Below are 12,123 nucleotides of genomic sequence, written 5' to 3'. Positions count from 1 at the left end.
GCCCGTTTTTGGATTGGGTTGTTTTTTGTTTTGATACTGAGCTGCATGAGCTGCTTGTAAATTTTGGAGATTAATCCTGTGTCAGTTGCTTCATTTGGAAATACTTCCTCCCATTCTGAGGGTTGTCTTTTCATCTTGTTTATAGTTTCCTTTGCTATGCAAAGCTTTTAAGTTTCATTAGGTCCCATTTGTTTATTTTTGCTTTTATTTCCATTTCTCTAGGAGGTAGGTCAAAAAGGATCTTGCTGTGATTTATGTCATAGAGTGTTCTGCCTATGTTTTCCTCTGAGTTTCATAGTGTCTGACCTTACATTTAGGTCTTTAATCCATTTTGAGTTTATTTTTGTGTATGGTGTTAGGGAGTGTTCTACTTTCATTGTTTTACACGTAGCTGTCCAGTTTTCCCAGCACCACTTATTGAAGAGACTGTCTTTTCTCCATTGTATATTCGTGCCTCCTTTATCAAAAATAAGGTGACCATATGTGTGTGGATTTAACTCTGGGCTTTCTATCCTGTTCCATTGATCTATATTTCTGTTTTGTATCAGTACCATACTGTCTTGATTACTGTAGGTTTGTAGTATAGTCTGAAGTTAGGGAGCCTGATTCCTCCAGCTCCGTTTTTCTTTCTCAAGATTGCTTTGGTTATTCAGGGTCTTTTGTGTTTCCATACAAATTGTGAAATTTTTTGTTCTAGTTCTGTGAAAAATGCCATTGGTAATTTGATAGGGATTGCATTGAATCTGTAGATTGCTTTGGGTAGTATAGTCATTTTCACAATGTTGATTCTTCCAATCCAAGAACATGGTATATCTCTCCAGCAGTTTATATCATCTTTACTTTTTTTCATCAGTGTCTTACAGTTTTCTGCATACAGATGTTTTGCCTCCTTAGGTAGGTTTATTCCTAGGTATTTTAATCTTTTTATTGCAATGGTAAATGGGAGTGTTTCCTTAATTTTTCTCTCAGATTTTTCATCATTAGTGTATAGAAATGCAAGAGATTTCTGTGCATTAATTTTGTATCCTGCTACTTTACCAAATTCATTGATTAGCTCTAGTAGTTTTCTGGTAGTGTCTTTAGGAGTCTCTATGTATAGTATCATATCATCTGCAAACAGTGACAGCTTTACTTCTTCTTTTAGGATTTGGATTCCTTTTATTTCTTTTTCTTCTTTGATTGCTGTGGCTAAAACTTCCAAAACTATGTTGATTAATAGTGGTGAGAGTGGGCAACCTTGTCTTGTTCCGGATCTTAGTGGAAATGGTTTCAGTTTTTCACCATTGAGAATGATGTTGGCTGTGGGTTTGTCATATATGGCCTCTATTATGTTGAGGTAAGTTCCCTCTGTGCCTACTTTCTGCAGGGTTTTTATCGTAAATTGGTGTTGAATTTTGTCAAAAGCTTTTTCTGCATCTATTGAGATGATCACATGGTTTTTCTCCTTCAATTTATTAATATGGTGTATCACATTGATTGATTTGCATATATTGAATAATCCTTGCATTCCTGGGATAAACCTCACTTGACCCATGGTGTGTGACCCTTTTAATGTGCTGTTGGATTCTGTTTGCTAGTATTTCATTGAGGATTTTTGCATCTATGTTCATTAGTGATATTGGCCTGTAGTTTTCTTTCTTTGTGACATCTTTGTCTGGTTTTGGTATCAGGGTGATGCTGGCCTCGTGGAATGAGTTTGGGAGTGTTCCTCCCTCTGCTATATTTTGGAAGAGTTTGAGAAGGATAGGTGTTAACTGTTCTCTAAATGTTTGATAGAATTCGCCTGTGAAGCCATCTGGTCCTGGCCTTTTGTTTGCTGGAAGATTTTTGATCACAGTCTCAATTTCAGTGCTTGTGATTGGTCTGTTTATATTTTCTATTTCTTCCTGGTTCAGCCTCGGAAGGTTGTGCTTTTCTAAGAATTTGTCCATTTCTTCCAGGTTGTCCATTTTATTGGCATAGAGTTGCTTGTAGTAATTTCTCATGATCCTTTGCATTTCTGCAGTGTCAGTTGTTACTTCTCCTTTTTCATTTCTAATTCTATTGATTTGAGTCTTCTCCCTTTTTTTCTTGATGAGTCTGGCTAATGGTTTATCAATTTTGTTTATCTTCTCAAAGAACCAGCTTTTAGTTTTCTTGATCTTTACTATTGTTCCTTCATTTCTTTTTCATTTATTCCTGATCTGATCTTTATGATTTCTTTTCTTCTGCTAACTTGGGGTTTGTTTGTTCTTCTTTCTCTAATTGCTTTAGGTGTGAGGTTAGGTTGTTTATTTGAGATGTTCTTGTTTCTGGAGGTAGGATTGTATTGCTATAAACTTCCCTTTTAGAACTGCTTTTGCTGCATCCCATAGGTTTTGGGTTGTTGTGTTTTCATTGTCATTTGTTTCTAGGTATTTTTTTATTTCTTCAGTGATCTCTTGGTTATTAAGTAGTGTCTTGGCTAACCTCCATGTATTTGTATTTTTTCCAGATCTTTTTCCTCTGATTGATATCTAGTCTCATAGCATTGTGGTCAGAAAAGATACTTGATACAATTTCAATTTTCTTTATTTTACCAAGGCTTGATTTGTGATCCAAGATATAATCTATCCTGGAGAATGTTCCATGAACACTTGAGAAGAAAGTGTATTCTGTTGTTTTTGGATGCAGTGTCCTATAAATATCAATTAAGTCCATCTTGTTTAATGTATCATTTAAAGCTTGTTTCCTTATTTATTTTCATTTTGGATGATCTGTCCATTTTGACTTGGTTGTAGAAATTGAAATTTAATAACGTGTTTACATGACAATGATGTGATATAGTATGATTTGGTTTCCCTTCCTGCACAGATTTTGTTTTCTTTGATGTTTCTAGTTTTCTTTCCTGCCCCCCAAATTATATACGTTTACTAAACTTTTTATGTTATTCCAGATTATCAAGAATATCATTAACTCCTGACCTCCTTTATCTCTAAATAAGTTCTCTTCTGGAACTTCTGTTCTCTGAAGCATTCCGTATTGAATGTTTTCTATTAGCTTCCTTCCCTGCTTTCTATATTTGGAGCCACTTTTTTTTCCTAGTTCCCATGTTGTCTTCTTTCTTGTATTACTCCCTCATTTTGCTGATACACATCCTCAAGTAACTTCCTAAGAAAGAATATATGGGAAATAAATTTCCCAGATCTTATCTGAAGATCACATCTGAAAATATTGTTATTCTACCCTCAGATTTGATTGTTTAATTTAAAAAAAATGTCTTCTGTCCTATTCTTGTGTTGTTCTTTCTGCTGTTCTTATTAGGATGCATGCTGTTTTTCTTGATTGATCTTCTGTGTCTTATTTTTTTATGTCTCTTTCTGTACTATACTCTGTGAGACTTTATTTTGCCTTCTAACATTTATGTTGAATTTTTAATTGTTACTCACTTTCAATTTACAGGAGCTCTTATTTACTTGTTCATTTGTTCTCCTATGGGTCTTCCCCACCCCCACCCCCACCCCCACCCAGCATCTTGTTTTTTTTTTATGGGTATATTATCACTTGAGTCTTTCTGAGGATACTAACTAGGTTTTTGTTTTGTTTTGTTTTTGTTTTTTAAGTTCTTCTTAAGAACTTAAGAGAGAGAGTTAAACTGACTAGACTTCGTATGAACTCAGGGATAATTCAGTGAATTTTGTACTTCTTTTAAGGCTTAGTTACTCAGTTCAAGAAATGTGAGTTTTTTCAGGGAGAGAAGACCAGCATGAAGGGTTAGCCTGTCTCCAGAATAAAGTCAGAGCTCCCTGATATTCTAGACCTTTTGCAGTCTGGTCTGCAGGCTCACCTCCTGCTCATTCATCTTCCTGGCTGCCCTGTGTGTACACCAGTCTGCTCTATGTCCTGTGCTGCCCGACCTTTGCTCATGCTGGGTCCTCTGCCTGAAATTTTCTGTTCTTCCCACAGCCTCTTACGTTTACCAGAGGCAGGTGTCATATTTTCAGTTCTCTATCTATTTTTGTGTCATCTGTGGCAGGTACATTTTAGGCATTCAAAATGTTTAAGTGAATATTACTCATCCTTCCAGACGAGAGCAACTTCCACTGTGACCACTCTGAGACACAGTCCTTTACCTCCCTCGAACAGAGTTAAGCATTTCATGCCCTGTTTAGTTAGTTGTATGCAGGCCTATTTGTTCTGGTAAGTTCCCGAAGGGCATGGACCATACCTTGTCAAGCTGGATATCCCAGGGTTTTGCATTGTGCTTGATATCCAATGGGAACTTGAAGTATTTGTGCATATATGGGAAGAGACAGAGGGAAGGACTGGTTGTGTATTTTTACTAAAGGCATATTTATAAGATTAGCAGGTTTGCAGTTTCACTTCATGACGGTGCTGTTTTCTGTTCCTTTTCAGTATATCAAAGCATTCCCAAGAGTACATTAAGAGTAACTTACTGTATTACTCATCACAATAGATATGTACACAGATGTGTATCTTCAGCAAAGAGAAAGAAATTGAACAAATAAGAAGTGATAGGCACTCTGTAAATTTAGCCAGGGGTTAGAACTTTGAAGCTGTGCGTATTCGTAAAATGAATCCCTCTAGTTGAAGTCCCTGCTCAGACTGACAGTAAGCGTAGCTTCCATTGCTAATAAATAAGTAAGTAAGCTCTTCTTTCATTTTAATTCTGCTACTTCCGACTGTGGAACCAATATTGTTGTTTTATCTGATGCTGAATCTCTGACCTATGAGGCTCAGGTTGGCTGCAAGTGCTGTAGCCCATGGGGTCAGCAGTGCCCACATCACCACACCCAGGGGTTCTCAGTGAGGAGTCTTACTTCCACTACACAGCTGAGCTCTGACTACTTGGAGTAAAAGGGAATTCTGAGTAGGAAATGAAGGAGCCACAGCACCCACCTTAGATTGGGGAGCCAGGTGTAGGATCCCAGGTGACCCTGAAGGCATCTGCAGGCTGGGTGAGGTATGCAGCCGTGCTCTTCCAGCAGGAAGGGGTGGATGAGCACCCCACCACCTAGTGACCATCTGCTAGTTCCCTCTCGTGTCCACTGTCAGAGGCTCAGGTGCGTGGGGTCCATCTGGCTGAGGTAAGGTCTCTCTTGGCGGGGTGGGGAGCCACTGCTACAGCCCCTTTAGCTGTCAGCTTTCCTGGTGGTAGAAACCACCAAGCAGAGACATCACCTTTCACCAAGATTGCTCACACTGGAAGGGGCTGCAGCAGATTGTGAGGGCACAGTGAGGTAGGGACCGTCCTTTTGGACCACCAGAAAGGAACAGGTATCCAGGTACGCTGTGTAGCTGGAGCACTGCAGAGAGTCTTCTTAAAGCTGGTGGCAGCTAAGCTGCCCACTCGAATCTAAAAGCTTTTGAATGTTTGCAAGTGTTAATAAACAAACCAAATGTCGGAAAAAAGAGTAGATTATGGTATTTAGCTATTCTTCCTGCCTCTCCTTCCTCTATTCCTTCCCACGTAGACAGGAAAGGATGGTTACCCATATTGTGCATAAACTGCAAATGCTGTACTAGAACAAAATTAACCTCCCAATTAAATGAGGACATTACATGTTACCATTATTCCACTCCACATAGTGTACATATATAAACAAGACCCCCTCCGGTTTACAACAAAAGAAGGGTCTGTATGTGTGTTCTTTCATTCCTTTTTTTGGTGGGGGGAAGGTGTGGAAGCAGTGATTATTCTGTGGAGAGGAGAGAGCCAAGCCAAAATAATGATTATATTTAAGTTCTGGATATTATTTGCTTAAGGTCTTGAAAAGAAAAGAGGGACACTTGATTTCCTGAGCACAAAAGGTATCGAAGACTTTTGATCTTTAAAAATGTGGAAAGTGGTGAGAACACGCTAAGCAGCCCAACATATCTGGCTTACTTAATCCCTGCATCACAAGTGAATGGTGGGCCCGTGCTCCGTGAAAGAGCTCTGAAATGTGCTTTCTGTGGCTCCGTGATTTCAAAATTAGTAAGAAAGTTTTTGTCCTTGCCAGCATCTTGATCAGGTTCTACGGAGCCCTAGCATGAGGAGGGTCTAGTCATTTCTTTACGGAGAGGAAGGCTCTCTGGTGTGTGTATTCCAGGAGGCAACCTGCTGTCCCCTTGCCTTTCTAAGAAGGCCTTCTCCTCCAAGGATCAGCAAATATTAATCAGGGTGAATTAGGTCAGTTTGTAGCTTCTGTCCCAAAGACTGACAGGGCCAAGATGCTGGATGGAGTGCAGAAGAAATTACTTTTGGATTCTCTCTGGCTCCACATTACCAGCATAATCTCATGGAGATGAAAAATTAGGACTTGAGTATGTCTTATAGAAATCACTGGATTTCTGCCGAAAACGCTGGTTGGTTGGTTAAGCATGCTTCCTTTGGAGTATAGAAACCTCAGCATTTGCATTCCAGATATTCAGTTCTAAAGCTCTGTTCTTCTGTATTCCTCAGAGGGCCATTTTGGAGGGAAACAAAAATACCTGGATTGGTTATTATTTATGTCCTCATTGAATCTCAACTAATGTCTTGCCTCATGTGCCCTTTTCTTTTCTCCTTCCCCTTCTTCTTCTTTTTTTTTTTTTTTTTTTTAACAGATACTAATTTTGTGTTGGGGAATGCCCAGATAGTGGACTGGCCCATCGTGTACAGCAATGATGGATTTTGCAAGCTGTCTGGCTATCACAGGGCGGAAGTGATGCAAAAAAGCAGTACCTGCAGGTATTTATGTTTGGGGTTCTGTTCAACACTCTATCATGGTATCTTTTTGGAAAAAGAAAATGGCTTACTCAGCTTGGGAATTTCCTTTCATGCAGCGTTCATTCAGGAATATTTATTGCACTATCATCTCTAGTTCACACACTGTACTGGAAAATCAAAGAAGATCTAAAACATAGTCCCTACAACTAATGAATTTACAGTCAGTGAGATGGGAGAAAACCTAGAAAAACTCAGGAAAATCATTTTATCAATAAAATGTGAACTCAAAATTTTATGAGGTTTTAGATGGAAATTATGTGAAAGTTAGAAGATTAAATAAAATCAATGAAAATGAAATGGATGATTTTAGATGATTAAATTAATTTTAAAACATGTATGGCTGTTTTTTAAGAATAAACACCATGTTGGAGACAAGGGCCTTGTTCATAGGGCTTTTCATCAGAAAACGAGAAGAGAACCATGTCTTGCTGCCTTGCTGCTGTCACATCTCTCTCTGATCACTGACTCAAAGGCAGAAGCAAAGGGTGCTGTGCAGCGTGTGCCTTTGACAGGGTTACTAACCAAGCAGCGCCCTTGGGCCGTGGCACCAGAAAAGCTCTTTTAGAGCATCTTCAAGGTGTCATGCGGAGCATGTGGCCTGGACCCTGTGCTGCCCCAACAGGGTCTTGGCTCCACAGCCTTTGTCTCCTCTCGCTCCTCGCCTTCCTCAGAGTCTTCTGTCTTCAGTGGTGTTCGCATGCAGTGGAATCATTTTCCTAAACCTGCTACACCCAAAAGTGAACTCATCTCCAAAGGGTGGAAAAACCCATCTGACCCAGTCATAGTCTTTGGTTCTCAGAAGTTGCATTTTCTTGGTATTAAATCAGCCAAGTAACTCATTTGGTGAAAAGTATTAAATGTTTTGAAAATATTATCATTTTTCTTAACTTTTAGGTTTTTGGGACTGGGAAATGGAAAATTTAAGATTCCCTCAAAGGAGAGGGGTGGGATAGGGAGGGTGGGAGGGAGACACAAGAGGGAGGAGATATGGGGATATATGTATATGTAGAGCTGATTCACTTTGTTATAAAGCAGAAACTAACACACCATTGTAAAGCAATTATACTCTAATAAAGGTGTTAAAAAAAAAAAGATTCCCTCAAAGGTTTAAAAATTATGACTCAAGTATTATGATAGAATTCTCTTATATTCTTGGTGTGCTGTTATCCTCTTAAGTATCTGTGTATCTGCATCTATGTCTCCATCTGTACGTGCATGTACACGTACACAATCAGAGCACACTGGGAGTGAGCTTTGCTTTTTCGTGTGACTTGAGCAACCTTTCCTTACCTTTCTTGCTTCTTATTGGCTATAATCAGACACTTTAAGAAAATCAGATAAGAGAACTGGATAATTTAGCCAACTTTCTTTTACGCACAACTCTAAGAAACTTATTTAATTCCCTGAAGGTGTCCCTTCTCTAGAAGGAAAGTAAACATGCCTTTGTGTTAGCCACATCCCTAATTGCTCAGGAGCCTTTTGGCTTATTTCTTGCATTGCAGGCATCTGAAATCTAATGTCCAGACAAAGGAAATTTACACCTACCACTAAACTACAACTTGAAAAAGTATGTAAGAGTAAGGAAAGCTGGGCATAATTATGGCACTTCATTTATTTGAAGACTCCACTTTGCAGGGATTGGTTTTACCTTGTGAAGGACATTGCCAGCCTATACACCATCACATAAGTTGAGGTCACTTATCTAGCAAATCCATTCAGAAAGGGAAAGTGGGAGGAAGCTAAAAAGGCCTTAGAGCAAAACTGGCTAAGTAAAATGGTTATAGAGCTTAAGTTTTTACCTCCTAGGAGAAAGAAATCCTCTTGTTCTCAGGCATGGCCAATTTAGTCTTGATCTATCCTTCTTTTTAAAGGTAATTCACCAAGCTCGGTTATCTGTTTTCCTGGTTTATAGATGAAGAACACAGCCCCAAAGCAGAGTACTACATGAGATGGGCACACAGGGAACCACAGATAATAGCATCTCTCAGTGGGCTGGGAAGGGACGTGATAACAAAAGTGACACAGAATTCATAAAGTCAATAGCTAGGGCACTTTTCTTGCAGGGTGCTGGAAATTGGAAGCTCACAGTAAGCCCACGCCTGTTCCAGTATCAAGCTGAGCATGGCGCTTGATTTGGTGGTTCAGGAATTGTGCTTGATAACTTCTGAGGTTCTTGTTAGTTCTGAAATTCTGTGATTCTATGATTCAAGTCATCAAGAAAAAGCTAAATTGCACAGTTAGGTATGCGCAGTTTTAGAAGATGGGTTGTGTATTGTTTGGGAACCCATGCCACTGCTTCTACACATTACATAAGCCTTGAGGGCTAAGCATGGCTGTCCTTGTTGGTGTCGTCTGAAGGCCTGGGGAGGGCGGGGGACATGCTTGGGGGTCCATGGGCAGCCTTTGTTGGAGGACTGGCTTTTCCAGCCCCATTGAGGGATGGCTTCTCTCCTCTCACGTTTTGTTAGTGTCGCTCAGCCTAGTTGTTGGGAATGTTATCCCATTCCTAGAGGGAAAAACCTTGGTCTTCAGACCATATTCAGTGTGTGGACCCAAGAAAATGGACAGTCCTGGCAGCTTTCCTGCCTCTGCTGAGAACCAGTGTTAGTAGGCAGAAGCTTCTGCTATCCAGAGGTTTTCTCTAATATTTTTTTCAGGCTGCTTATTTACCCTGTTAGTTTACTTTTCTCCAAATGTGAGGAGTGTGGAGATGTATTAGAAAGAATTTGTAGAATTTTGTCATCTTGATTTATTCAACCCAGAGCTCTTTTTTCTTTCTTAGTGGTGGGGTAGGAAAAAGAGCTGCACAGACAGTGGCTGAGTCTTCTGTTTGCTGAATCTTCTTTTCCTTCCTTAGCTACAGTATGTCTTGATGTTTAGAGCATCAAATTGCGCCCTTTTTCTTGTTTGGGTGGTGACCTTTTGTAGGTTTTTTTTCCTATTCTTTTGTTTAATTTGTTAGGAATTAGAAGAGGAAAAATTTGTGGTCCAAATTTATTCTGCCATCCTTCTCAGGACGTCTCTCAGAGTTGTATTTCTAAAATGCAGATCTCATTATGTAACTCTTTTGCCTGAAACCCTCCAGTGGCCCTCCCTGCGTTGCTTTCGGGATAAAGTTTAAATGACTTCACCTGACCTGTAATGCCATGGTCTCCTCCATGATTTGGCCCCTGCTTACCTCTCCATATTACCTGTTGCTAATTTTCCCCTTACTGTCTACATTCCAGACATACTGAACTGAACCGTATTCAGGTTCCAGAATTAACCTTCCTCTCACCTCTGTGCCTTTGCACATGCTTATCTTTTACCTAGAATGTTCCTTTCCCTCCTTTTCTCAGCAGATTTCCACCTGCTCTTTAGATCTCTTTTGTTCTTGCCTCTGGGAAGCCTTTTCTGACTACTCAGACAGTGCTCTGTGCCTATTCTTCGTGCTGTAATTCCTTATGTGTTGGTCATACTGTTCTCTAATCTACTGTTTTCTAGTGTGTCTCATTAGACTGTCAGTTTTGGGGGGACAGGGATGGAGTCTTGATTCCAGCTCAATCAATAAATTGTTTTTGATTGAACAAATGTCTTCATTGTGTGTGTGTGTGCGTGTGTTCCACAGTGCATAGCACAGTGCTGGGTATAGAGCAGGTATGTAGCAGATGCTTGTAGAATAATAAATACTTGTTCATCTAACTTGGACTGTTTGGTTGCTTTGCAGTTTTATGTACGGGGAGCTGACTGATAAAGACACCATTGAAAAGGTGCGGCAAACATTTGAGAACTATGAGATGAATTCCTTTGAAATTTTGATGTACAAGAAGAACAGTGAGTATTCAGACCATTCTGAACCATACCTTGATGTGCTTGGAAGAGTGAAATATCTCCTCTTTCTCTGTTGCTGTCTTAGGTTTTCTTTTCTCCCATCAGCTAAATGTTGTTCCTTGTAGCCAGTGTGTATGTTGGGGTAAATGGTATGGATTGATGAGTTACTGTTCTGCACAGGAGCATTTGTACTTGTCACTAACCAATTAAGACTTCTAGATCTCTTTTCTGCCCAGAGTTAGTGTTTTTCCTATTGGTTTCCTTATGTTGAGTTGTTGGCCTAAGGCACTTGTAGACTTTAAGGCTTCTTAGGTGGGGAGGGAGGAGGTGGGTTAGAATCTCTGCCCAGTTCACCTTTGTATCTATCTCCCTTTAGCACTTAGCACAGTGGGTAACACCAGTAGATGCCCAGTTAAGAGTTTCTAAATAAAATTTTGTTTCCCTGGTGACCCCAGTATTCTGTCAGAGACAGTATTAATCAAATTAATACTGTAATCACTGTTAGTCAAAATGTATTGTTAATTTGTATTTGCTTTGTGTATAATAACTTCCACAAGTATATTAATGAAGAATCTAGGTCAATAGTTATACACAAGTGTAGAACTTGCTTTCTCTTAGCAGTTTCCTGTTGAATGGAGATTAATTGTATTGGAAGTATGGAAAGTGGGCTGTATGGAAACACAGCCATAGCAGGGCTGCAGAGGTGTTGAAGAGTGCTTTGTTTTTTTAATTTAATTTAATTTTTATTTATTTATCTACTTCTGGCTGTGTTGGGTCTTCGTTGCTGTGCGCGGGCTTTCTCTAGTTGCATCGAGTGGGGGCTATTCTTTGTTGCGGTGAGCGGGCTTCTCATTGCAGTGGCTTCTCTTGTTGCAGAGCACGGGCTCTAGGCACGCGGGCTTCAGTAGTTGTGGCTTGTGGGCTCTAGAACGCAGGCTCAGTAGTTGTGGCGCACGGGCTTAATTGCTCCGCGGCATGTGGGATCTTCCCGAACCAGGGATCGAACCCATGTCCCTTGCATTGGCAGGCAGATTCTTATCCACTGTGCCACCAGGGAAGCCCGAGTGCTTTGTTTTTAAAAACACTATTTGGTTGTAAGGAATCCTGTTCTTTATATGTAGGATTGAACTAAGTAGGTCATTGGTTCACTAGAACATTTCCAGAGTGGCCCAGGTGGCGCGTTAGGATAAGTGTTTATTTTGGTGGTGTTCAGGATGATATGTTTTGCTCTGGAAAGCAGTGGGCACATGTGGCTTTTATCTGGAAGCAGCTGGGACTTTTTTTCAGTCTGGAGTGTTGGTGCAGGCAACTGAGAGGACTCTTTGCTTGGTGGCCAGTGCAGACGCTGAGCTGAGAGATTAGCTTTGGGCATCAGCAACTCTGAGAGGGTTGGTTCTGCGCTTTCACACTAGAGTTGCTGCCTTGCTCCATTTCACCTCCTCAGCTAGTAGGTCTAGTTCCTACCTCGAGACCTACCCTAGTTCCTACCCTGAGACATTTTGCCAAATAGGCCTGAGAGGAATGAGGTGAAAGACTGTGACTGGCTCTGTGCCAGCCCTTCCTCTGCGGGGGACACAACTCAA

The 12,123-nt window shown here is 40.4% G+C and overlaps 1 protein-coding gene across 4 annotated transcripts in view; it reads left to right on the top strand.

Moving 5' to 3' along the window:
• KCNH1 (potassium voltage-gated channel subfamily H member 1) overlaps positions 1 to 12,123 on the top strand; it is a 443,651-nt gene that overhangs the window by 49,025 nt on the left and 382,503 nt on the right. For 2 of the 4 annotated variants that reach the window (XM_082399775.1, XM_082399774.1), the window contains exons 2-3: positions 6,568 to 6,691; positions 10,437 to 10,543. The exons of 1 other annotated variant lie outside the window; for it this stretch is intronic. In XM_082399775.1, the coding sequence (XP_082255901.1) occupies positions 6,568 to 6,691; positions 10,437 to 10,543 (231 nt within the window). Of the gene's footprint in view, positions 1 to 6,567; positions 6,692 to 10,436; positions 10,544 to 12,123 lie in introns of those variants that run through there. One more of the 4 variants, XM_082399772.1, reaches the window with a different exon arrangement.

Source organism: Balaenoptera borealis (assembly GCF_965194805.1).
Source record: "Balaenoptera borealis genome assembly, chromosome: 1".
Taxonomy (NCBI): Eukaryota; Metazoa; Chordata; class Mammalia; order Artiodactyla; family Balaenopteridae; genus Balaenoptera; species Balaenoptera borealis.
The sequence above is the reverse complement of the archived record's forward strand: the minus strand, read 5'-3'. Positions and strand labels throughout refer to the sequence as shown.